The following is a 25,421-nucleotide window of genomic DNA, read 5'->3' as shown; positions in this document are numbered from 1 at the left end:
GAGGTCTAGGCAAAGCGGGCCTGCCCCTTTAAGGTAGTTCCCTCCCCTGCCCCCCCCTGCAGGTGACCCTTGCTCGCCCCGCCAGCCTGCTTACCCCCCCCCCAGCTGGAACCAAGAAGGCTGTGTCCCCCTTCTTCTGGGCGTCCTTCCAGTCCTGCTGTCAGGTAACGCCAACCTCAACCCCCTAGGCAATTGCCCTAATCAGACTGCTCCCCTGATCTTAAGCCAGGTCAGACATCTGAGGGGAGCCCAGTTATTTCTTCCCTCTTTCCACCAGAGCGTCCCCCTTCTTGATCACTGATTCCCAGAGCTCTGGCTCTTACTCTGCTGGGACAAGGAGTTGCTAAGTATGCTTTCTTCCCCACGCCCTTGGGGTTGCCACTTATCTGCCTCTTTACCCCCTTACCAGCCGAGGAACACCCGGATCCCACTTTCCCAGGGAATGTGGGGAATGGGGTTGGAAATGAAGGACTCCCAGTACTAGATGTAAGGTGGGGTGTGGTGAGAGGATATGCAGGGGGAAAGGCTGAAATGGTACCAAGTGGGTTAGTGGGGTGAATTATTTAGAAGAAAATGCCAGGCTCGGGTTTTTCTTAGCCACGTGGCTTTTCCAGGGTCAGAGGGAGGCCCCTCCCTACTCGGGGGCCCAGCCAAGACTGACCTTTGACCCCCACCCCAGAGACCAGTAAACCATTAACTCCTCTCTGAGGTGAGCCTTCCCACACTGGCTCCTCCCCTCCCAGACCCCGCCCCAAGGCAGGTGGGCTAGGAGTCGGGAGGGGGGGTGTCCATCCCAGCATTCCATCTGACGTGGCCTCCATTCCACCTGACCGCCTGGAGGCTGAGCCCCGCTCCCTTTCCAGACTCAGGAACATCTTAACGTCCACAGTAAGGCCTGCCCAGGACCAGAGGTGACGGCTCTCACACTGCTAACGAGGGTGAGGCCCTGTGGTTTGAGGGGAGATGGAGAGGTGGGGCAGGATTGAAGGGTGGGGTTTTGGGGACAGGATGGGCCGTCAGCTCTGGATCAGGTGAAGGAGGCGCTCTGGGTCAAGGAAGGTGTTCTGGGAATTGGCAAATAAGAGGCTGCTCCAGAAATAGGCAATGGGGAGGGAGAAAGGAGGCTAGAATGGGGGCTGCAGCTAGGTTCTAGGCAGGGCGGTACAGGGACTGAGGAATCCCCAGGCCTGAGCTGGACAGCAGAGCAGAAGCCCAGGCCTTTCCTCCTCATTCTTCCAGGTCACAGTCCTCAGGATGTTCCAAGGGGAATAGAAGCCCGAAGCAGAGCCTCTAGCCCATTCCCCCCAATAATGGGGCCCCCAAGGAGTCATCTGGTGGCTGGCCTGTGTGTGTGGATGGCCTTGGGCTGGGTAGGGGGCTCAGCCCCCAACCTGGGCCCTGCTGAGCAGGAGCAGAACCATTACCTGGCCCAGCTGTTTGGTCTGTATGGAGAGAATGGGACACTGACCGCGGGGGGCCTAGCACGGCTTCTCCACAGCCTGGGGCTAGGCCGAGTTCAAGCCCTTCGGCTGGGACACCACGGGCCTCCAGCTGGTCGGGCTGCACCCCCAGCTGGAGACAATTCCACGCACAGGTACTAACCCCTTCCCCCACCCCAAAATACCACATCCCCCGCTCTTCCCAGGGCTTGCATCAGTCTCCAGTTGCCTAGCTCTGGCTTCCTAAAATCAGATTCCTGGAATTACAAATTTTTCAAAATCTGACTCCCTGTATTCCTTCACGGCCCCCTTTGCCTCTACTGCCTTTTAATTCTCCCCTCTTCCAAATCCCTGGGTCCTTCAACTCCTTGCTCTTAGTCCCAGTGCTCAATGCCTCCAGGCTGACTTGGTTCCCAATCTGTAGCATTTTCAGATGTGAGGTGGGCTGCCCCCCACCTCACATCAATTTCTCTCACTCTCACGCCCCCATTCTTATTCTTAGACCCTCCTATAAATCAACAATTCTCAGATCCTCCTAGAACTGACATTCCATGGTTTCTGGGTCCCAAGAACTCCAGCTAGTGGCTGTACCCTCCTTTCCCCCTTAAGCACCCTATGATCCTCAAGGGGGAGTGTCTTTCTTCCTTTTTTTTTTTTAATTTTTAAAGATTTTATTTATTTATTTGACAGAGAGAGAGAGAGACAGATCACAAGTGGGCAGAGAGGCAAACAGAGAGGGGGAAGCAAGCTCCCTGATGAGCAGAGAGCCTGATGCGGGGCTCGATCCCAGGACCCTGAGATCATGACCTGAGCCAAAGGCAGAGGCTTAACCCACTGAGCCACCCAGGCGCCCCTCTTTCTTCTTTTTTAAAGATTTATTTATTTGAGAGACAGAGAACAGGGGGAAGGGGCAGAAAGAGTCTTAAGTAGACTCCACACTGAGCTCAGAGCCTGACTAAGGGCTTGATTTCAGGGCTCGATTTCGTGACACTGAGATCATGACCTGAGCTGAAACCAAGAGTCCAACGCTTAACAAACTACACCACCCAGGCACCCCTGAAGGGCAGTTTCTTAAAGAACATGAGCTAGTCTGACTTGCTATCTCATCCATTCCAGATCACAGGGCCCTGAGCTGAGTGTGGATGTCTGGGCAGGGCTGCCTCTGGGTCCCTCAGGATGGGGTGACCCAGAGAAGCCAAAGGCCCCAGCATCCCCCCGTGGGCCAGCACCCTCGGGCCTGGACCTCTTTCACAGGCTTCTGTTGTTGGACCATTCACTGGCTGACCATCTGAATGAGGATGTAAGTCTGGTGATCTCTAGGTACAGGGTAAGGACCATGGGCTTTAGATGGCCTAAAAGGTTTAAAGAGTTATTTTTTTTTTTAAGATTTTATTTATTTATTTGACAGAGAGAGATCACAAGCAGGCAGAGAGAGAGGAGGAAGCAGGCTCCCCGCCGAGCAGAGAGCCCGATGGGGGGCTCGATCCCAGGACCCTGAGATCATGACCTGAGCCGAAGGCAGCGGCTTAACCCACTGAGCCACCCAGGCGCCCCTAAAGAGTTATTTTTAAAAAGATTTTATTTATTAGAGAGAGAGAGTGCGTGCACAAGAGACAGAGAGAGAGCAGGGGCTGGGGGAGAGAGAAGCAGACTCACCGGTGAGCAAGGAACCCTACGCAGGGCTTGATCCCAGGACCCTGGGATCATAACCTGAGCCAAAGGCAGCCACTTAACAGACTGAGCCACCCAGGTGCCCCTTTAGAGTAATTTAATACAGTCAATTAAAAAAATAAACCAATCCAGGTGTGATCTTAGGGTATGTTATTCCAATAGTGAAATACGGTTCCTCTGGGCTCAGCACCCATGAGCCCACACCAGAATCTCCCAGACCTGGCTTAGGGACCACACTGGGCAAAGCAGAGAATCCAGAGAAACAGCCCAGGGTAGAATTTGAGGCTGGCTCTCTGGAGAGGAAACCTGCAGGGAGAGGAAGGCTGTCTTCAGCCAGAAAGTGAGCTTGTTTTACACACACCAGAGGGCAGCGAAAGTTAACTCTGAAGCGGGCCTGGTGAGGGTGAGCTCCCTATCATAGGGGGCATTCAAGCCAAGGCTAGATGAACATGTGACAGGGCTGTTGCAAGGAAGGTTGGATGGCTTTTCAAGTTCTTGCGCTCCTAAGATTCTGCAACAGAGGGCTCTAGCCATCCAACCAACTCCATCACCAAATCAACGAAGTCATCAGGGGCTTCGGAGGGAGGGAGATGGTGGCATTGTTTATTAGCACCCAATCTGTACTGAATTGAACATTTGCACTGGACTGAATATTCATTAACAGTTAACACATACTGATCATACAGAACTATCCCTAGTCCATGATGCACCCGCGGGGGTGAGCAAAGGGGACCCTGGAGAGACCCAGGAGTCCATGCAATGGAAGGACAGACATTAAAGATCTGAGTCACCGTTCTCAGCGGTGCCCCAGTGTGTGACCTCCAACTCAACTCCCCTAGTGTCTGAATGGCTCCCAGCTGCTGGTCAATTTTGGCCTGAGCCCCGCTGCTCCTCTGACCCCACATCAGTTTGCTCTGCTGTGTCCAGCTCTGCTTTATCAGATCGACAGTCGTGTCTGCATCCAGGCCCCAACCCCAACTCCCCCAGGGGATCTTCTGTCTGGTCAGTGAGTGAGAGTGGGTGGCAGGGCTCCTTGAATCCTGGCACAGAGTGGGTCCTTAGCCAAGCAAGGGGGTTCACTGGGGGTGCTGCCTCCCCTTGCAGGGTATCCCTGCCCCACCTTGCTTCCGAGGCCCTCCCTCTACCCCTAGCCTAACTTCAGTCCCTGTTTCTCCCCAGCCCTGGTTCATAGCGCCCTGGCAGTCCTGCTGCTCAGCCTCCCCGCCCCCCTCTCCCTGCTCCTGCTGCGGCTCCTGGGACCACGTCTGTTGAGGCCCCTGCTAGGCTTCCTGGGGGCCCTGGCCGTGGGCACACTTTGTGGGGACGCGGTACTCCACCTGCTGCCACATGTACGTGAAGCCCCCTCTGGGTACCCAAGGGCTTCCCTCCCACTTCCTGTCAGCTCCCACGCTCCACGCCCCAGCCCCAGGCTGCAGCCCACAGCTGCCTTCTGATAGAAAATGAATGAAGGCTTGCAGCCTCCCTCACATGAGGGAGATGTTGTAGGTGCACGGGCTTCTGGGGTCTGCCCTGAACCCCCTCTCTGGCAGGCACAAGGGGGGCAGCATGCTGGACCTAGCGGACGACCAGAGGAGGACCTGGGACCGGGACTGTCGGTACTTGGAGGTCTCTTCCTGCTCTTTGTGCTGGAAAACATGCTAGGGCTTTTGCGGCATCGAGGGCTCAGGCCAGTGAGTGATACTCTTTTCTCCTCCTTCCACCAAACCCAGAATTCTGGCCAACACCAGCCAGGTGAGGCGCTGAGGGTGCTCCTGGCGCTCTTGACATTTGCCTGAGGGTGCAGGACCTGACAGCTAATGGGGTGGGTTGGTGCCCCTCAGCACAAACCCAGGATTTCTGGCCAAAGGGCCCCTCCTCTCCCAAGTTAAAGTCAACAAGAAACAGGGAGGTGCCAATCCTGAAAGAGAATGGAGAGGCCAAAAAAACACCCCCAAGTGCTAGAGGTGAGCCCAGGTATCCTTTTCCCAGTGAGCAGCCCGGCCTCTCCTTAGCCCCTGGCTCTGCTGCCTCCCCCACCAGGAGGGATACCCTCCCATTTCAGAGATGCTGCAGGCAAAAAAGAAAGGATCTCAGGGTACCAACCCTGGACCTGGAGGATGGCAGTGGGACGTCCCTTCAGCCCCTACAGGCAGCTCCAGGTAAGCAGAGAAAATGAAGAGCAGGCTCCCGGATCTCACCTGCAGCCACCCGCACTGCCCTTGTCCTTCCTGCAGAGCCAGAAGCTCAGGGCCGAGGCGAGCAAGCCAGCCAGCCCCCACCAGCCCCAGCCCCCGCTGGGCACCAAGGCCACAGTCATGGGCACCAGGGTGGCGGTGGTGCCCACATCACATGGATGGTCCTCCTGGGAGACGGTCTGCACAACCTCACTGATGGGCTGGCCATAGGTGCGAGGGAAGGGGAAGGAGGGAGGCAGAGCCCAGGAGAGGGCACCCAGGGGAGAGGAGGCCCGGTGGCCATGCTGTTCCCCAGACTGACGACCTCCAACCCTGCCAATCCCAGGTGCTGCCTTCTCCGATGGCTTCTCTAGTGGCCTCAGCACCACCCTGGCCGTCTTCTGCCACGAGCTTCCCCACGAACTGGGTAGGAATGGCATTGAAGCGGGGTGGGGTGGACTCCAGAAAGGAGAGGCCTCCAAGAGGGGGAAGCTGGGAGCCCGGCAGGTGACGGCAGGTGACGAGGCTGAGGGGCAGCCCTGGCTTATTCCCGCACCTCCCCCGTCCCCACAGGTGACTTCGCAGTGCTGCTCCAGGCAGGCCTCTCCTTCCGGCGGCTGCTGCTGCTGAGCCTGGTGTCTGGAGCTCTGGGACTAGGGGGTGCAGCCCTGGGGGTGGGGCTCAGTTTGGGCCCTGTCCCCCTCACTCCCTGGGTGTTTGGGGTCACTGCTGGGGTCTTCCTCTATGTGGCCCTTGTGGACATGGTGAGAGGTGTGGGGCGGTGCAGAGAAAAGCAAGGGCAGCAGGGAGGTGGCTTTGGCAGGGAGGGGGTTGCCAGTCCCTAGTCCCTCCACCTCCACCGTCCCCTATCCCCCTCCCCTCAGCCACCTGGAAGGGTGCTAGACCCCAGGTGCGGTGGAGCCTGAGAAGCAAGGGCCTGGAGGAGTTTGGAGGGGCTGCCGGTACCTTCCGACACCTCCCTCTCCTGCTTCGGGGCGGGGGGTAGAGACCAGGCCAGGATCCTGACATTCTTCCTTTCTTTCAGCTACCAGCCCTGCTTCGACCTCCCGAGCCCCTCCCTACGCTCCATGTGCTACTGCAGGGTATGGGGCTGCTGCTGGGGGGTGGCCTCATGGTCACCATAGCCCTGCTGGAGGAGCAGCTGCGGCCCCCGGTCTCTGATGGCTGATGGGGACCAGTGGAAAGGTTGCCCTTCCTTCCCCCCAACCACAGGAATGGAGGCGGGACACAGGGCCGTAGGAGCAACAGGATTTTAATAAACAGAACCCATCCCAAAGCCATGACTACGACAGTTGTACTTGCACCAAAACAGCATAGAAAACCAGGATGTGGTGGGAGGAGGGCTCAAAGCAGGTGGGGGCGGGGTAAGAGGACAGGAGCAGGGCCTGGAGGGGACAGGGTGAGTCCATCTGCAGGGAGAGCATTGTGCTTTAGCCCAGGGGGGAGGGGGAGGGGTGGGGCAAATGCACCGCAAGGTCCCCACTTTTTCCTGCTGCCCTCGGCACCCTGGGGATACAGGCATCTGGGCAGACCTGCCCTTTATTGCTGCCCACCAGCATTAAACACCCCCGACCCCAACACTAGCACCACAGGCGGATCTGGGACAGGGTACAGGGCAGGAACGGGAAAATTGCTTAGAGAAAGATTCAACTAGAATCCAGTGAATTGTGCTCAGTTCTCTTTACTTCCTACAACCGAGTACATGGGTCACGGGGTGGAGGGGGTGACAGGACATGGAACATGCCCCTCAGTGCCCCCAACACACCCCTGCACACAGGATGGTGGTGTCTGCAGCATCACAGGTCATGCAGGGCACGGGGGAGGGGGGTTCACACACACAGAGACGCCCACGGCGGGTACCAGACAGAGAACACCCCTGAATATACACAGCTGTACACAGGGAACCCCCAGGTCCCCAACCCAACCCTCTCCCCTGTCTTGCCGTCCCCCAGGCCGGAGGAACTGTATTGCTTTGAGAGAGCCACCCTGGGGGCCGCTCTGCCAGGCACCCTCCCCTCCCCTCCCCTCCCCTCCCCCCCCACCCCCATTTTGGCACATCTGCAAGACATGTGGCAGCGAGAGTAGGCACCCTCCCTCCCAGGCTTCTGTGGCTTGGAGTTGAGGAAGGGGGTAGGAGACTCTGTCCTCCATCTTGCCCCTAGCCCTTCCCAAACCCCTACCAAACCCACTCCAGCCGGAACCCACCCCCACCCCCCAAAACACACACATACAAAGCTGAGCTATCCAGGAATACAGGGGAACAAGGAGATTGTCCGGGACAGGAGCGGAGGCAGTTGGGGGAGAAAGGACTGGAAGCAGAGACCCCCACCCTGGTGTGGGGATAAGACTGGCACAACAGCTACTTTAGTGCAATTGGAGAGGGTGCCCAGAGTGAGGGATGGAGATGGGAGGGGAAGGCTCTCCCTGTCTTCCCTGGGGGGCAAAGCCAGGCTCCCCAGGGAAAGGGCCTAGCAGGAGCGAGCGAGGGCCAAGGGCAGATGCTCTCGTCACCCGCCACCCTCTGCCCTCCCAAATGCAGTGACAGTGTTCCCCTCACACCTAAGTGGGCAACAGCAGCCTCAGAGTCAGTACCTTCAAGTAATTCATAGAACAGACCCTCCCCACCCCAGCTTCCTCCCATCTCTGGGATTTGGTCGCTTCTCTAGGGTTGGGTTGGGAGGAGGGAGTCCCCAATTCAGGCCCTTCCCTCTCCACCTCCCTCTTCCCAGACCACTGGGCTTGGTCCTCAAAGATTCCTTGCCTCCGCCCTTGCCCAACCTGGGTCAAGGCCACGGAGGGCTGGAGCCACCACAATTAGAGGGGAAGGGGCTGCTTTGCTCCTTATCCCTCCTTCTTAAAAGGTAGGGTTCAAACTAGGCGGGATGGGGCCCCTATACTGGTTTGCCCCAGCAGGAGGGCTTCTGGGCTAGGGTCTGTAAGGCTATTTTCCTTTGCGGTGGGAAGGGAGGTGGGGATGAACACGGGGTGTGGGGAGAGGGGGAGGAATGGCGGAGAGGGAAGGAGGAAGGGGCCTCCCTGCTGGAGCGCAGTCACTGGAGTCATTCAGAAGAAGAAACACTCCTGTGCACAGAGATAGAGCAGGCCTGCTCCCAGGCCCACCAGCCAGGCCCTGCCCTCAGCTTGCGGGGCCCCTTCCAAGACCCCAGCGGAGGCTTCCAGGGGTACAGCTGCAGAACCATTCACTCTGGCCCCACGCCCCCCCACCCCGCCCCCAGCCTCTCCTCCCCTTCTAGGTTCGGGGAGTAAGAAGGTGCTCGGGTGGGCAGACAGCGGTGGAAACAGTATTGAGTTTTCCTTTGGTTACATATTGAAGGCAAAGGTGAGCTGGACTTACAGTCAAAACGGATAGGGATGAGGAAGGAAGAGGGGCCATGCTGGGGTTGGAGAGGGAGGTAGGCCCTCCACAGCCCCTCCACCCCAAGAAACACATGTCTAAGTGGGGTGGCAGTCCCTCATCTCATCTCTCCCACCCCCCACAGCACCAAACAGAAGGAGAAGCCCCCTCCCCCAGGGGCTGCTCCCCACCCCAACCTGGGCTGTACATTCAGTGGTTTTCAGCAGTCCTATGGCTCAGGGGGCCACGGCGGGGGAGGTGGCCCGTCAGTCTCAGTTGGACAGTGGCAGTGACCCGGGTCTGTTGGCCCATCCTGGGACCCACAGCTTGTGCCATTTGTTTTTCTGAAGGATAGTACACAACCCTACCAAAGCCACCGCCCAATCAGAAACATCTCCCCAAAAATCAGAAACTAAAAACTGGCTCTTTTCAACTCGCCCTCTGATTCACAAGCCTGTTTCCCTGTCTCCTATGTAGCCCTCGCTCTGTCTCCTTTGCTGGGACCTGGGGCTGCTCCCAGGGTCCTCACTTAAAATAGGCTTTTTCTCAAAAGTGCTTATTACTTGAAGCAAGTGCTTTAGAGCTGCGGTGGGGAGAGGGGGAGGGAAGAGGGAGGGCGAAGGGAAGGAGGTGTTTCCTCCCCACCCTACCCCCTTAAGATTGGGGGGCATTCTGCCTGTTTTACTTCTCCACACCCGTTTAAGTCAAAGAGGTTTAAAAAAAAATCTTAACATTAAAATAAATATGAAGTGGCCATGAGAATGGTCAAAACACTTCAAAAAACACTAGGGGCTGGGGAGCCCGGGGTGGGGTGTGGGATTTCCTTTGGCATAAGGAGAGGGGGCTGCTCGTCCTCCACGCCTCCTCACACCACACGAGGAGGGGCAGGGGACTCCCCACGACCTGCCCCAGCACTGCTGACGGTGTGCTGAAGGGGCAGCGGGGGAAGAGGAAGCAGCCAGAAATCTCATCTAGCAAAACAATGGGGCTCCTGATAAATACTCAGATTCTTCCTGTCGTCGCCAAACATTGATAAAGGAGAACACGACTGATTCCCCACTGATACCCCGAGAGTCTTCTCTGGAGGACCCATCTCTCTGCCCACCCCCTGCCCCCCTTACCCCCCCCCCCCCGTCACCTAATTCCCAGCACCAAAATGAGAGGGAGGGGGTGGAATGGGAAGATCTGAGGAGAGAGAGTTGAAGTTAGGGGCAAGCTTTGCAGAACCAGCAGGGTTGGGGGTGGGGGGCTGCAGCCCTTAAGAGAGGTCACATTGATTGTCGTATTGGGGAGGGCAGGGTGTGAAAGGGAGGTGGGCAAGAGGGGCGTCGCAAGGCCCTTTGGCTTTGAAAACAAAACTAAAAACTAAAAGCTGCACAATCCTTCTCACCAATAATGGTCATTTGGAAGCTTTGAAATGGTTTAGGAACTGAGGTTTGGGGGAAGCAAGACACAGAAAGAGGGAATAGAGACCATGACAAAAAGAATAAGGACTTGGACAAACACCCCAGGCTTCAGGGAACCAGCATGAGGTATGGTTAAGGGTATCTGTTAGGGAGGGAGGGGTCCCTGGGATGCCCCCCTCTCCCCTCAGGACCCCCTTGGTGAGGGCAGCAAGACTTGCAGGGGACACGACTGAAAAGTGGGTGAGGTTGTGAACAAAGCAAGCATGGGTGGGGGAAGGAAACTGAGGGATCCCCCAGGCGGCGGTGGGGCGGGGGGGACCCTGTACTGTGTAAACGAAGCCTGTCCAGTTCTCAGGGGACAATACTGATGGCAGCCAAACTGGGCAAGGGTGCACTGTGGAAGTGGAGGGGGCATGACCTCTATTCAAGTTCTGTGTCTTGGCCCCTGGCTGAGGTATTGAGTGTGAGGAAGGGAACACTGGGTTGTGGGAGTGGGTCCAACTGTCCAGGAGGCTTAGCTGGGAGATGGATGGACAGGGCATTGGAAGGGACCAGGGCCAAATTCAATGCTACATTTAGAGAGAAAACTGCCCCCTCCTCACTCCGGCCCAGTTTGGCTTTTGGGGTGCGACTTTTGGGAATCTTCTCAGTGCGGTCCCTCGCTCAATCCCATCTCTCCCCGAGGCCGGGAGGGCAGGGACCAAGCCTCAGCGGGTATTTATCGCTCCCTAGATCAGAGCTTCATCCTCACACTGGAGGGGAAGCTGGTCCCGAGTCTCCACGGTCCCTAGTCTGCCCTGCCCCTCCCACCATCTTTGGCTTCAGATCAGGAGTGACTGGGGGCGGTGGGTACTCTTGGACATAACGGAAGGTGGGGGCACAGAGGAACTATGGGGTTGGGGGGGCACAGGAGGAAGAACACGGTCCTTCCCTCCCCACACATGCAAACACATGCCTGAAACACATAGGACATACTAGGGCTGTGGTTTTGAAATGGGCAGGAAATTAATTTGTTTCTTCCCCTAAAGGATAAAATGCTTACTTAAAAATTCATGACAAGCCTCAAAGTCAAGGGAGGGGGAGCCAGGGCGGGAATGGCCACAGGCTCTGCCCTCCCAAAAGAAGTGAAAAGAAAGAAGCAAGGTTAAAGTGCGTGGTTAGGGGGCCAGGCCAGCGAGGCAGGGAGTCAGGGAGGAGCAGGCTGTGGGGGCAGAGCCAGCCCTTGATTTGCATATGAGGAGCCAGGGGAGAGTGCAGGATTGGGGCCCAGGTACAGTAGTTGCTGCTTCAAGTGTTTTGCATTTGAACTTTAGGGGTGACAGGGTACAGAAGTGGGGGAAAAGCTCCAGGCCCCAGTGCTAAATACCCTCCCCCCTCATCCACTAGCTGCCCCTGAAGGGGGAGGGGGACACCCCCAGAGTGCTCACACAGTACCAGAAATTAAGGCTTCTCACTGCTGCGGGGGTGGAGGGGCCAGCCGAGCAGGGAGGCAGTGATGGGTATGGAAGAGGAGGAGGGATCTGCCTGGCAGTAGGGGCAGGGGGACCCAGAGAGGAGAGACAGAGGGAAGGGAAGGGGGAGTTGGCAGCAGAAAGGGGAAACCGAGAGATGGGGTAAAAGAGAGGGTAGCCAGGCATTTAGCAATCATTTGGGGACACTTGGCAGAAGGGGTTGCCCTGGGGGTGCCAAGGGCCTGGGGTGCTCCCTGTAGGTCCCAGACCCCTGCCAGGCCAGGATGGTGTGGCAAAGGGGTGAGCAGCTGCTCCCCAGTGCTTCTTCTCCCCCGTTCTGTCCCCCCAACCCAGTCGTGTTCTCCTTTAAAGTGCCCTAAATGTATAGACTTTTTCTAAATAAATAGAATAAGATATCAAGCCACCGGCAGGGGGAGGGACACCGAAGGGGGGCTACTCCGAGTAGCAGCCGTCTAAGCCAATGGCGCCGTGCCGCTCCTGGCTGTAGGGGCAGGAGGCCCCGTGGGGCAGGGCGCCGCAGCCACCCACCGTCTTGGCTGCTGCGATGCCGCAGTTCTTGAGCAGGCTGAAGCTGAAAGGACTGACGGCGTCCTTGGGTGGGAAAGGCTTCATGGTGGAGAGGATCAAGGCCAGGCAGTCTGCCACATCTTTGTTGGGGGCGCAGGCCAGCGCTGGGGTGTGACCTGCAGGGCAGAAGGGGAGAACTGAGGCCTGGGGTCCTGTAGCCCCAGAGCCCCACCCATCTTCCCCCAGGCCCTGAGTTCTCCTGCTCTCATCTGTGGAGGGGAGCCAAGGCAGGCAAGCACCCAGAACCATCAGAATTTAAGGCCAATGAGGGCCCAGGGGGGCTCGACAGGCAGACTGTCAAGGTGGGGGGTAAAGGGTAGAGCACAGGGGACACAAGGCTGGGAGGCTGAGGTGTGTGGGAGGTCTTCCTGAGGACAGTGCTGGGTCTGCCTAGTTCTGTCAGACTGCCCTCAGAGACTCTAGCATATTGGTATTGCGTCCCTGCTCTGAAGAGTTCCCCTGGGGGAAAAAAGACACCCCAGTTTATAGGTTAAGAAGTCACCTCCTGAAGAGTGTCCCTGACCCCAAACTCGGGAGAGGTGGGGGACTCGGGACCCCACCCACCTTCTTCATCCACAGCCAGCACTGTGGCCCCACGACTCAGCAGGGCCTGCACCACAGAAGCAAGACCATTCCGGGCAGCAATGTGGAGTGGCCTTGGAAGAAAGGAAAAAGGAGCAAGAAATCAGTAGGGTACCAAGCTGCCCTTCCTCTTCCAGCCGGAGTATCCTGAGTGCTGAACAAATACCGGGAGTTCCAGAGAGCCCCTGGAAGGCGGGTGGCTCTTTCTTCACCCACCTGCCTCCCCCAGCCAGGAGCCCCCTTCCCCAGGCACTCACATCTGCAGCGCACTGTTGGTAGCATTGATAAGGCCAAGGTCTTGGGTTTCTGCCAGGATCATGAGGGCACATTTCTCATGGCCCTGAGGGAGAGGAACAGAGATGGAGTGGAAGCAGACAGACTGCAGAGCGGGAGTTGGGTAGCGGGAGGACAAAGAGCTATGCAGGCTGGACAATCCTGATGGCTGTTCCAGTCTGCCCCCGAGGTGGGCAGACCCTCCCACTGCCCCCCAACCCCTCGTCAAGCCCTGCCCCTTACACAGCCCTCGCCATCCCTGTAGCAAGGCCATACCTTGCTACAAGCCAAGTGGAGGGCAGTGTTCTTGTTCTCATCCAGCACAGTAAGGTCTGCCTTCCCTCGATACAGCAGAAATTCTGCAAGAGAAAGAGGGCAAAGGACTGATGCCTTTCCTCCAGAGCAGGAGCCCTCCCGGCTCCTGGTCCTCCCATCTGCATCCACTCTGCATGCCATCTGCAGAGAATGAACTACCCAGAGACATGCCTCCTGCTTCCTGAGCCATGCCACAGGCAGGGCTGCCCCATCTTGCAGAAACACAAGGAGAGCTCCCCCTCCCACACACAGCCCCTACACACCCACAGCAGCGGTCTGGCCGTTCTCGGCCGCCGTCATGAGCGCGGTGCGGCCGGTGTGGTCAGTGGCGTTCACCTCGGCTTGATGCTGCAGGAGCATCCGGAGCCCAGATATGTTGTCCGCGAAGGCAGCGGCGTGAAGAGGGGTCCTGCGGGGGAGTGGGGGTGTCAGGGCAGAGAGGAAAGGGAAGGCTCGTTCGCCTGAGCAGAAAGAGGCCAGAGGCAATGGAGCCTTTTCTCTAAGCCTTCCACCACTCACCGTCCTTTGGCATCTCGGCTGTTCACAATCTTGGCACCCAGAGCTCCCAGCAGCATCTCTGTGGTGCTGTCCTGGTTATTAATTCTGGGGGAGGAGGAAGGGTCAGCAGGAAGGACAAGGAAAATGGAATGCTTGTCCTAAGCCCCAGTCCCAGACCCCCGAGCAGGGTGGAGGTGCAGGAAAGGACTTACACTGCACAGTGCAAAGGAGTGAAGGGGTTTCCCTCCAGGTATGAAAACGGGCTGTGTTCAAGTAACAACTCCAGACAATCTTCATGTCCTGAGCAGGAGAAAGGAAGAACAGTGGAGGGTGGAGAGGGACGAAGACCTCCTCTGTCCGGTGCCACCTTGGGACATCCCACTTCCAGATGCAGCTTAACCTGGGTCCCTCCCTCAACTCCACAGGGCCTCGGTCTCTGTTCTGTTCTGCCCTCCCCCATGCCGCACCCCGACTCCCGCACCCGCCAAGGCCGCAGGCCCGCACCAGTGTAGGAGGCCCAGTGCATGGGCGAGTATCCACTGTAATCCACGCCAGCATCCAGGGGGTCTGTGGAAAGGGCAGCCTGCAGCAGCGTCCGCAGCACGGCGGTGTGGCCGCAGGCTGAGGCCAGGTGAATGGGGGTGCGGCCCTTGAAGTCTCGGCACAGCACAAACGCGTCATGGTCCAGCAGGGCGGCCAGGCAGTCCTCACAGCCGGTCACTGCCTGTGGGCGACGTAACGGTGTGAGGGAGGGCACAGGGCCATTCCCTGCCTCACAGCCAGTCACCAGAGCTCGTCCCGGAATGAGAACCACTTCCAGGGTGCCCATTGTTGTCTTTTTTTTTTTTTTTTTAAAGATTTTATTTATTTATTTGAAACAGAGAGAGAGAGATCACAAGTATGCAGAGAGGCAGGCATAGAGAGAGAGAGGAGAAAGCAGGCTCCCCGCTGAGCAGAGAGCCCGATGTGGGCCTTGATCCCAGGACCCTGAGATCATGACCTGAGCCGAAGGCAGAGGGTTAACCCACTGAGCCACCCAGGCGCCCCCCATTGTTGTCTTTGCACCAACTCTAAATGTTAGGTGTCAGGATCTCCTGCCTCCCTCTTCTCTATGCCAACGGACAAGCAGAAGGGTAAGAGTTAATTCTGGCACTCTAGAGTAGGGGACAAATGGCAGTGTTGGAGGATGAAGGGATCGAAGCATCCCCTGGGTTGAGGAGGAGACAGCTCTAGGCCAACTGATGGTGGAGAAGGCCTGAGATGGTGGCATCATTAGCCAGGGGCCCAGGACCAGGGCTGGGGTTCCTGGGGCAGGGACTGGGTAGCGAGCATGTGGCTGTATGAGATAACAAAGCAAGGGAATCGGGGAGACCCGCTACGGATGTCAGGTACTCCTCCTGGAGCAAACACAGTAAGGCCCAATTAAGACTCTGGGCACGGGGCGCCTGGGTGGCTCAGTGGGTTAAGCCGCTGCCTTCGGCTCAGGTCATGATCTCAGAGTCCTGGGATCGAGCCCTGCATCGGGCTCTCTGCTCAGCGGGGAGCCTGCTTCCTCCTCTCTCTCTGCCTGCCTCTCTGCCTGCTTGTGATCTCTCTCTGTCAAATAAATAAATAAATAAAATCTTAAAAAAAAAAAAAAAAAGACTCTGGGCACAAAATACTGGCCCACCTGCTAGACAGTCTGCTGTCCTACTGCTGATGGGTCCTGTGTTCCCAAGTCCAGGCCTGTCAGTGAGCAGCCCCACCCAGGAGGTCACTCACCCCACGGTGGAGGGCGGTGCGGCCCCGGAGGTCAGCAGCATCAGCCGTGGATCCTTTCTCTAGCAGCAGATGGACACAATCCACATGGCCATTCATGATGGCCAGCATCAGTGGGGTTCTACAGAGGGGGCAGGAGAAAGGTGAGGGCCCGCAGGGACACGAAAAGCCGCACCCTGCCCCTGGCCCACACTCACTGTCCATAGGCATCCATGACATCTGTGATGTCAGCTCGTTCCCCACTGTCGATCAGCAAGTGCAGGGAGTCAGTGTGGCCAGAGGCAGCTAGGAGAAAAGGGTCTGGGTCAAGGCACAGTCAAGGGGAAAGAGGCAGCCAGGTTGAGCAGAAAGGACTCAAGGGTGGAGATTAAGGGAAGACCTGGAGAGGCAGGCCGAAGTCTTAGGGGAACAGGAAGCCACGAACCAGAACTTGAAGTTTCCATTCTCCTTGCCCTGCTCCACTCCCAACCCTAAGCCCGTTCAGGAAGGGTCTGGGACCCGTCTCCATGCCCTCCAGCAAGGGGAGGGAAGCGCCTGAAGGGTGTCCTCACCAGCAGCGTGCAGGGGCGTCCACTTGCGTCTGCGCTCCCTGACGAGTGCGGAGGCGCCGTGGGCCGTAAGTACCTCCACACAATCGGTGGAGCCCCGCTCGGTGGCCAGGAAGAGCGCGGTCCGGCCCTTGTGGTCCCTTACATCCAGATTCACCAGCGTCTCGGCCAGTGTCTTCAGGGCTTCACAGTGACCGTTGTAGGCCTGGGTGGGGCGGGGCGGGGGGTGCAGGTAACCGATGGATACAGCTCGGGACACTGTCCCCACTCTTCTCTTGGGCCCCATGGGGAAACTCCAGGCAGCAGTCCCCCCGACGAGCTCGGGCCCCTCAGACTCTCAACTTGTACCACACCCAGCCCTCCCCAGACCACTGCCTGTTTGCCACATCCCCACAAGAAGGCAGAAGCTAGGACAGATTCCCAAGTGCTCATGCCTGTGTGTGGGTCTGGGGCAGGGAGGGACAAGGAAGGCAGGGGGAAAGGACTGCGGACTCACAGCTAAGTGCAAAGGGCTGACTGGAATGGTGCTCTCCACATCCTCCAGGCAGTTAAAGGACATTTCTAAGAGCTGCAATGGACAGGAAAGTAGGGGCAGAGGTTCTTGAATTTCTAAGATGTTATCCCTCCACCCCCAGTCACCCCCGAAGCCCCTGGTGCTAGAGACCACATCTGAGTCAACCATCCCTCGGTTTCAGAATTCACAAACACAAAGGTGATGGCATGCCCTGCCCCTCTCCTCTGCCCCTCACCAGATCCCGCACATACCAGTTCGAGGTTCTGTCTGTTGCCGTAGGCGGCTGCATAGTGCACAGCTGTGTAGCCCTGCCTGTCCCGCAGGGAGGGGTCTGCACCGTTATCCAGTAAGAACTCCAGACAGCTGGGGGACAGGGGCACACTGTGAGGCAGGGACAGGCCCAGCAGGGGAGGGCCCAGTTGTGCAAAGTGCAGAGGAGAGGGGCAAGGGAGCCCCTCCAGGCCCAGCTGCCCAACACCCGTCCTCTGCTCCACGGAGGCCAACTCCTGCCCATTCGACCCTGGCTCCAGACCCACCACCTCTTTCACATCAGCCCTACTCTGGCTTCGGTGCCTTCCTCTATCCCTGGAACGCTCTCCTGGAGAACCTAGAGCATAGTTATTAGTTTCCAACACTTTCCACCCACCTCCACACACACTGACCTCCTGTCTGGAATGCCTTCTCCTTCCAACCTCTCTGAAGAAGTCCTACCCATCCCAAGCTTGCTCCTTGCCTCCTCCCCTCTGTGAGGCCTTCCCCAACCTTCCCAGTGAGGTGCCTCTTCCTCTGTGCTCCCTTGGCACCCTTCTTAGAGGGTCAGCTTAGAAGTACTAGCAGCAATAATAATAATCAGCACTTACTACATGTCAAGCACTGTTCTAAGCACTTCAAGTGTATGAAATCGCTTAGTCTGCATCATGCTCTCATGGTCCTATTCTTATTCCTACCATGGTTAAGGAAATTGAGGCATGGAGAAGTTAAGTTGTCAAAAGTTGCACAGTTGAGTTTCTTGGATTGAAGTATTCTTCTTTAAAGAAAAACAACCCTTTCCTTTCAGAACACTCGTAGATTTACGGAAAGACTGTGAAGATAGTCTAGAGTTTCCACATGCACTGCACTATTCTCCCTATTGTTAATATCTAACATTAGAATGTGTAAATGCCCTTTCATTTTTATTTCCCAACAGCTTATTCGTTTTCAAAGGGCAGAAATTTGAGGATTTTTTGTTTGTTTGTTTTGGAGAGTAAGATGCAGGAAGGAGCAGTGAGAGAGGGAGAGAGAGATTCTCAAGCAGGCTCCAAGCCCAGCTCGGAGTCTGACGTGGGGCTCGATCTCATAACCTTGAGATCCTGACCTGAGCCAAAATGAAGAGTCGGATGCTTAACTGACTGAACCACCCAGGCACCCCAAGAGTAATTCATCTTTTTTCCTTGTACCTATCACAGTACTTAGTACCTAATAAGTAAATCCTCAATTCTTCCTGAATAGATAAGTGATTTGGTGTGTTTAGCTCATCTGATTCTCTCAGGAAGGCCATCCATTCCCTGAGGGAAGGAACTAGGTCTCCTACTTTGGTTTGTACCCACAATACTTAGTCTAGGACTGGGCTCAGAGTGCACCCAACGTACTGCAGGCGGGCCAAATGCCAGCAGCAGAAGTGAGGTGGCAGGATCCGGAGTGGGTGGGAGTGTGGCAGGGCGAGAGCCGACGCCGCTGGGACAGCGCATCCAGGGGCTCTGCTCAACTACTCACAAGAAGGCCTCCTTCCTGCAGGACTCCTTCAGTGGCTCGTCCTCTTCAGCGTCGTGGCTGGAAGATGAGTGAGGTTCCGCTCTGGGGTACAGACAGTGAAGTCAGGGGAGGCTCAGGGAGGTGAGTGGAGCTGAGAAGGCCAAAGTGGGACTCTCACCTCCGGTAGGTGTCAGAGGCAGCGGCATAGTGGAGCGGAGAGCAGCCTTTACAGTCGGCCTCATTGACGCCCGCGCCAGCCGTCACCAGCGTGACTGCACACTGGTAGCTGCCATTGGCGGCTGCATAGTGCAGTGGGGTCCTGTGGAGAAGGCAAGGAGGGTGGGTGAAAGAGCCGAGGGCAGACCCAAAGGCAACCAGAGGAGCAGCCTGGAGCTGCTCTGTAGTACTCTCCCCACTTAGTCTCCAAGCCCCTACCACTCCCTCCATCGTCTGTCTCTCTTAGCTGACATTCCCCACATCTACTGCTGCGTATCGACACACCTTCCAAATTTGTCTCTCCTCCTCAAGTCAGCTCCACTGCTCAACAGCAAATTAAGACATTCAACGTTCCTAAAAGGAAAGAGGATGAGGGTTAAGAGAGCGAGAGGCTCAGAGAAAAGCCACAGGCACAAGAAGAGGCTGAGGAAGGATGGTGCTGCAGACAGTCCTTTCTGCTGTGGCTGCTCGCACTGTGATGGGGAGACATCTGGGCAGCAGAGAAGGGCCCACACCCTTGCTTCAGATCTCAGTGCCTGGGAGACAGAAGAGAACTCACCCTCCAGAAGCAGCAGCATGAAGACAGGTGCGGCCAAGGTTGTCAGGCGTATTGATGTCAAAACCAGCTGAAAGCACGTGCTCATTGCTGAGTGAAGATACAATGCTATACAGCTGACCTGCAGGGCCGAAACAGCCATGGATCCCATCTGAGGGCCCTGACTAGAGGGAGAGGCCTGCACCCACCTACACACCTGCCCAACCCCCCAACCAGTCAGCACATACCTGAGGAAAGAAGCTTACGACAACAGTCAGAGAATCCAAAGAGAACAGCTAAGTGCAGAGGGAACATGTCGTGAATGCCGCGCCTGGGGAGAAGTTGAGGGACTCGGTCCTTAGGTCCAGGAGAGACTGGTTATAGACCTCCTTTCTGTAGGCCCCCTCCCACTAGCCCAGGAGATGGTGGGGTTCAGCAAGCTTCCTTTTGGCAAGCTTCTCTGTACCTCCATGTTTGACATGAGAAGCCTGTACAGATCCAAAGGACCCCAACTCACCGGGCGGTATCCGCGCCATTGGTCATGAGGGTGCTGATGAGCAGCTCATGTCCATAGCGAGCAGCCACGTGCAGTGGCGTGTTCCCAAATTTGTCGGCACAATCAATCTCGCTGCCTGAGAGGGGAAGCACACAAACTCAGGCTGACCTTAGGCTCCAGACCACTCACACTACCTAGCTACCACGTGAGTGCTTGGTTCATGCCATATCCCGGGCCAAGCCTTCCACAGGTGTTAGCTTGTTTGTAAACCTTAGGGGCAGGCAGACCAGGCCATTTCCACAGGTACCTTGCTCAGAGCTCCAGGTGCTCATCCTGGCTGGAAGGGGGTGTGGGAGGTGGAATGAGGAAACAAAGGGGTTTCTAGGGATGAGTTCTCTGGGAAAGTGGGAGAAGAGAGCACAAAGTCTCCCAAGTTCATACCATTCTGGATGAGGATCTGGGAGCGGGTAAAACGACCATGGATGGCAGCCATGTGCAGAGGACTTTTCCCTTCCTTGCTCTGTGAAAATATGGCAATTTTTTTGTTTTCAGCACAAGGCACTGAGAAGGCCCCATTCCCCTTTCAAAAGGACACATCTCTGAGGATGAACTAGTCTTGTGGACATCTGCTCAGCCCATACTCTCCTGGCAAGGTCTGATCAACCTAGGAGGCAAGTGACGATTCCCCAGAGTTATCCAGAAGGGAAGATATGGTCAGGACCCCCAGAGCCAGATTCCTCTCCCAGCACTCCCAGAGCCAGGCTGTGGCGTCATCCCTTCAGGCACCTGGTAGTTGACATCAGCCCCATTATTGACCAACAGCTCCAAGCAGAGAGCGCCATTGGTGGAGACTGCAGCTACGTGCAGTGGCGTGAAGCCCTTGTCATTCGGCTGGTTGACATTGGCTCCTGCATTCACCAGCTCAATGGCCACAGCATCCTGGCCCAGGTAGCAGGCGATGTGCAAAGCTGTGTTTCCAAAAGCGTTGGGCTCGTCGATCTGGATTTCCAGGGGTGCAGATAAGGGCACAGGGAAGTATCAATTTAAATAAAATGGAAGCCAGCACAGATAGCCTAGAGAACCCCAGAGTTCCAACAACCGCCCAAGACACCTCAGGGTCCTGACTCAATAGACTGAGCCTATTCCTTACAGCAAGCGCTATTCACCGCGTTTCACCGTATCCTGCGGACCTTCCCCAGTAGCTCCAACAATCCCAGCACCTTACGTCTCTACACACAGACCCCAACACCCAACTCCTTACCCTTAGCACCCAGCCTCCCGGGCTCAGCACCCTGACCTCAGCCCCCATCCGGAGCAGGTACTTCACCACTTCAATCTGGCCACTGGCCGCAGCTGTGTGGAGCAGCCCATAGCCCTTGCGGTCCTTGCAGCCGAGGTCGGCTCCCCGTGCCACCAGCAGTTTTAGGACCTCCAAATGCCCTAGGAAGAAAGAGGAAGCTCTCAAGGGTGTGGAGGGTGAACTAAGACCCCAAGTGCCTCTCTCCAAAGGCTGCAATCCCCATCCCTGCCTTAGAAATCCTAAATGTCAAATTCCTCCTCTTTCCATGAACCCTTTCTCACCCAGAAAAGCTGCCCAGTGCAGAGGCTGCCGCTCCTTTTTGTCACAGACATTCAGGCTGGCTCCCTTGTTCAGGAGCAGGTTCACCGTCTGTATGAGGATATGAAAGATACCTGTTCAGAGCCAAGTTCATGCTTTCAATGTACCTAAGGGCAGAAGCCTCAGTTCCTGAAAAGGCTGAGGCAGCCAAATGTCTTTGTTCTTGAACAGAACAATCTGGAGAACTAAAGGGAACAGAGGAAGCAGATACTAAGAAGGAGATCCCATACAGATTTGGAAGTTTGAGGGAAATTTGAGGGAGTCTCTTCCTATGATCTGCCGGTTCTTAAATTCTTTTGAAAAATCTTCTAAGACAGGGATTTCGAAAAACAGGGACACTCACTTCTGAAAGAGGCATGTATATAAACATTTTCCATCCAACTTTAGAGAGTTTACCTTGGACTTAAGTCCAAGTCAAGAATTTCAATCTAATCCAACCATTCATTTGGTGCTCGAGCCCAAGTGTCTATCCAGGCTGCTGTTCCCCAGACCTGATGGCCCAGAAGCAGAGGAAGGTAAGTGGGGTGGGAAGGGAAGGGAAGGGCCAGGACAGGATGGGATGGGGCTCAGCTGGGTATGGATTGGAGCAGTCCTTACCTCCAGATGCCCACTATGCACTGCATGGTGCAGGGCACTGCGCCCACTCCTGTCGGCCACGTTGAGGCTACTCAACAGGGGTGCCAGAGCCTCAGCACACTTCGTGGCCCGGTTGGCAGCAGCCACATGCAGTGGTGTTTGCCACAGCTTGTCCCGGGCATTCACATCTGCTGAATGTGCCAGCAGCAGTCCCAGCACCTTCTGTAAAGGAGCAGGGGATAGGAGAGAAGAGAGAGGGGAAGTAGAAGGTAAAACAAATGGAGGGAAGAACAGATCAGCATGGCACATGTGGCCCCATGGAATGTCCCCGTAACCCCCATCCCCCAGCACAGAGTCTCTTCTCATTTTTCCAACATACGTAGCCTCTCAACCTCTACTTCCCATCTTCTGGATCTTTTTTTTTTTTAAAGATTTTATTTATTTATTTGACAGAGATCACAAGTAGGCGAAGAGGCAGGCAGAGAGAAAGGGGGGAGGAAGAGGCTCCCTGCTGAGCAGACAGCCAGATGCGGGGCCTGATCCCAGAACCCTGGGATCATGACCTGAGCCAAAGGCAGAGGCTTTAACCCACTGAGCCACCCAGGCATCCCCCATCTTCTGGATCTTCTGAGAGTTTAAAATCTTCCCGACCTTGCTGAAGTCCCCTCCTCTTCCTCAAACCGCCTGGTATCACTCCTTAACCCAGACCCTGAAAATCTTCATCCACACATATAGCTACGACCAAGCAAATCCACATATATAGAGAATCCCAATCCCTCATTACTTTTCACTAGAAAAAATACACGCTCCTGCTACCTTGCCCCAAATACCCTCCTTCAGTCCTTCCACAGGCACCAAAATCATTTCTGTTACCTCAGTAAGCAAACAAATGCTGGTTCCTCTCTAAAACTCAGGCTAAAGGGTCCCTCCTAATCACAACCCACCACATTCCCATTGGTCCCCCATTCCCTTTGGTCTTAGTTTCTCCCCTGGTAGTTGGAGCCAGGGAACTGACCATGGAACCAAGGGAGAGGTCTCCTTACCCCCTCCCCCCCACCCCACCCTTTCTCTTCAGGGTTGCTGGACCCAATTGATGAGGCACGTTTGACCTCTGTGCTGTCAACTTTCAAGCTGCTTGAGGGGCAGGGATGCAACAGATCACTACCCTCAATCCCTCCATCACAAGGTAAGAAATCTCAGTGCCCAGAGGGGTATCAGACTCCAAGGTGGCCCCCCAGGGAAGGATGAGTCACTCAGGCCTGGCAGCAGGGCCCCCTGCAGTCTGCCAGCCCAGTGTTAAGCTCTCCCCTGACGTCACATCAGCTGGCAACACTCAGCCCCCCTTACCAGCCAGTTCTAGGGGTAGGAAGGAGGGGCCAAGGTCTAGTCTCCTGACCTAGGGGTAGACCAGCTTGTAAGCAGACAGCTGAGGCTCTCGGATCCTTAACTTCTACCTTTAACCAACTCATCCTCTCTGAAAGGGTGAAAGGGCAGAGGAGGCCAATACCTCATTTCGGGAAGCAGCAGCACGATGAAGAGGGGTCAGCCACAGTGTGTCCTTAGCATTGACATTAGCACCTGTGGGGATATAATTTCCTCTTTTGGTGGGAAGTGGACAGCAAGTAGGGAAGGAAGCCAGTAATCAGGCTAAGGAATATGGATAGAGATGAAGCCTCTCCCAGAACAAGTACCAGAGAACAATTCTTGGATGGGCGGGGGGGGGGAGGCTCTTCCCTCAGGTCCCCTCCCTAGGTGCCACACCTTCCAGCTCCCCACTTTCACCTGACATCAGTAGCAATTGGAGGATGGGGACATCGCCTACGTAGGCAGCAGCATGCAATGGGGTCCGCCTCTCTTGGTCCTGGGAAGGCAGAAAAGAGCTGTGCCGGAGGGTGAACTATCAAGGACCCCAACCCAAGTCTTAGAGCTCCAGGCCTTTCCCCACCTCTTCCCCTAGGTTCTGCAGGCTCCTAAATCCCTATCCTAGGTCAAAACAAGCACCTAGGGAGGGTGGAGTCAGGGAGTCAGGGGGTCAGGGCCAAGGGGCTGTAAGGTAGTCTCCTTCTTCCAGGAGGGGTGGGGGCGCTGCAGATACTGATGGTTCAGAAGAGAACACCGTTTCTGGGCATCCTCAGCTCCACTGGTCTATGCTTCAAGCCTGACCCGCTCTCTATCTCCAAATGTAGAACAGGCGCCCATCCCTGGGTAGAAAGAGCTGCGGCTTCTTCCGAGCCAAGGAGCCACGGAGCCGCCCCACTGGTTGGGAGGGGTCCAGAACACCAGGGCCCAGATTACTGGCTCCCCATCCTCCCTGATCCCAACTCACCAGTACATTGATGTTCTCCTTCTGCGAGAGGAGGGAACGCACTTCCTCCACATCTCGGCTAAAGATGGCCTGGACCAGGGGCGGCTGCAGGAAGAACCGGCGTTCAGAGAAAGCGGGCCGGAACGGAACCAGCGGTGGGGGGCGGGGGGGGACACCTGGTTTGATGAGGGGCGTCGCTGGAGGGGCTCCGCTCTGGGGTCCTGGCTGCAAAGGACACTCCCGCGGCATGTTGGCCGGTCGCCAGGCCCCCAAGGACACCGGCTCGGTTGAGGGGAGCACGGCGTGGGGCGGGGCGGGAGCAGCGGGAGCCCCGGGCTCGGGCCCAGCCTAGGCCGCACATCCCCGGGCTCGCGTGGCGGCGGCGCCGGACCCTGGAAGGAGGAAGCGGGCAAGAACAAGAGGGCTGACCTGGTCCGTGATGCTGAGGATCCCCATGGCCCGGCCCGGGCTCCGTCCGCATCGAGCTCCCGGCGGCGGCGGCGGCGACTCCACCGGGGACACGGGGCGGCCCAGGCGGCGGCTGCGGCGGCGGCTGCGGGGAGAGCGCGGCCCCGCCTACCGGGGGGCGGGCGAGCGGGAGCCCGCAGCGCTCCCTGGCGGCCGTCCTGGGCCGGGCCGCGGGGCGCTAGCCGCGCAGGCGGCCCCCGGCCTGCCGCCCTCCGCCCTGCCCTGGCGCCGGGAACGGCCCCGACGCCCCCCACCTCGAGCGCTGGTTCCCCGGCTCCCCAAGCCCGCTGCGCCGTGCTCTCTGCTTCAGTCTGGAGGCTCGGCGGGTTTCTCACAAGACCCAAGCGTCAACGCGGGCTTTGGCCCCGTGGGGCCTCCCACCACCCAGCCCACCACAATTCCTCCGCGGGAACTAATTCCTCCCGTCTGCGATTACATACCCCCAAATCCGCCACACACTTGGGGAAACAGGGGCGTGGAGACCCGGGGGTTGATTATGGCAATAGCCCCAGAGAGAAGGAAGGCGTGTATCTCCACTGGCGGTGACAAGAGTTGGGTAGACAGGAAATAGCGAAAGTGCTCAAACTGCTGAGAGAAATCCCAAAAAGGATTCTCCAGCTGCAGAAAATCCCCACAGAGAGGCTGGGACAGCTGGCAGCTGACGAAGGCCTCCAAAGCCGACAGAAGGGGCACTTCCCGAATTCCTAATTACTTCATGGCCAGGTTAAGGTGGTAGGATGGCTACACTTTAAGAGGCTCAATGGCTTCTCCCCAGAAAAGGGTGGGGTGCTTTCCCTCCTCCATTGGTGAGGCCAGAGAGCAGCCAATCAGGCAAGATCTAGATGGAGGTCGTCCCAGCCCAGAAAAGGAAGAGGGAAGAAAA

The 25,421-nt window shown here is 56.8% G+C and overlaps 2 protein-coding genes across 7 annotated transcripts; one reads left to right on the top strand and one right to left on the bottom strand.

Moving 5' to 3' along the window:
• The first annotated feature begins 59 nt into the window (after window positions 1-59).
• Window positions 60-6,581, top strand: SLC39A5 (solute carrier family 39 member 5). Of its 5 annotated transcripts, none has more exons than XM_047743540.1 (13): window positions 87-164; window positions 278-347; window positions 870-938; window positions 1,240-1,594; window positions 2,556-2,739; window positions 3,950-4,112; window positions 4,290-4,459; window positions 4,661-4,801; window positions 5,173-5,269; window positions 5,345-5,515; window positions 5,631-5,711; window positions 5,858-6,048; window positions 6,330-6,581. In XM_047743540.1, exons 4-13 carry the CDS (start codon window positions 1,311-1,313, stop codon window positions 6,471-6,473), a joined length of 1,626 nt encoding a protein of 541 aa, XP_047599496.1. In that variant the 5' UTR covers window positions 87-164; window positions 278-347; window positions 870-938; window positions 1,240-1,310; the 3' UTR covers window positions 6,474-6,581. The 5 variants fall into 5 exon arrangements, with proteins under 5 accessions (XP_047599495.1, XP_047599491.1, XP_047599496.1 ...); XM_047743538.1 differs by having other exon boundaries at window positions 841-938; XM_047743535.1 differs by lacking the exon at window positions 278-347 and having other exon boundaries at window positions 74-164.
• A 3,268-nt stretch (window positions 6,582-9,849) lies between these two features.
• ANKRD52 (ankyrin repeat domain 52) lies at window positions 9,850-24,657 on the bottom strand. 2 transcript variants are annotated; one of them, XM_047743532.1, is made up of 28 exons: window positions 24,500-24,657; window positions 24,092-24,175; window positions 23,548-23,626; window positions 23,273-23,343; window positions 21,787-21,987; window positions 21,153-21,240; window positions 20,869-21,011; window positions 20,358-20,570; window positions 20,013-20,091; window positions 19,593-19,707; window positions 19,324-19,406; window positions 19,100-19,217; window positions 18,826-18,894; window positions 18,503-18,643; window positions 18,346-18,426; window positions 16,845-16,956; window positions 16,576-16,647; window positions 16,083-16,284; window positions 15,729-15,816; window positions 15,535-15,652; window positions 14,278-14,497; window positions 13,986-14,073; window positions 13,795-13,878; window positions 13,539-13,684; window positions 13,237-13,319; window positions 12,945-13,027; window positions 12,670-12,761; window positions 9,850-12,221 (listed from the first exon to the last, which is right to left on the bottom strand). In XM_047743532.1, exons 1-28 carry the CDS (start codon window positions 24,524-24,526, stop codon window positions 11,971-11,973), a joined length of 3,231 nt encoding a protein of 1,076 aa, XP_047599488.1. In that variant the 5' UTR covers window positions 24,527-24,657; the 3' UTR covers window positions 9,850-11,970. The 2 variants fall into 2 exon arrangements, with proteins under 2 accessions (XP_047599488.1, XP_047599489.1); XM_047743533.1 differs by having other exon boundaries at window positions 20,899-21,011.
• Between the last annotated feature and the right edge of the window lie 764 nt (window positions 24,658-25,421).

Source organism: Lutra lutra, chromosome 8 (assembly GCF_902655055.1).
Source record: "Lutra lutra chromosome 8, mLutLut1.2, whole genome shotgun sequence".
NCBI lineage: Eukaryota > Metazoa > Chordata > Mammalia > Carnivora > Mustelidae > Lutra > Lutra lutra.
This window is presented reverse-complemented; position numbering and strand designations above follow the sequence as displayed.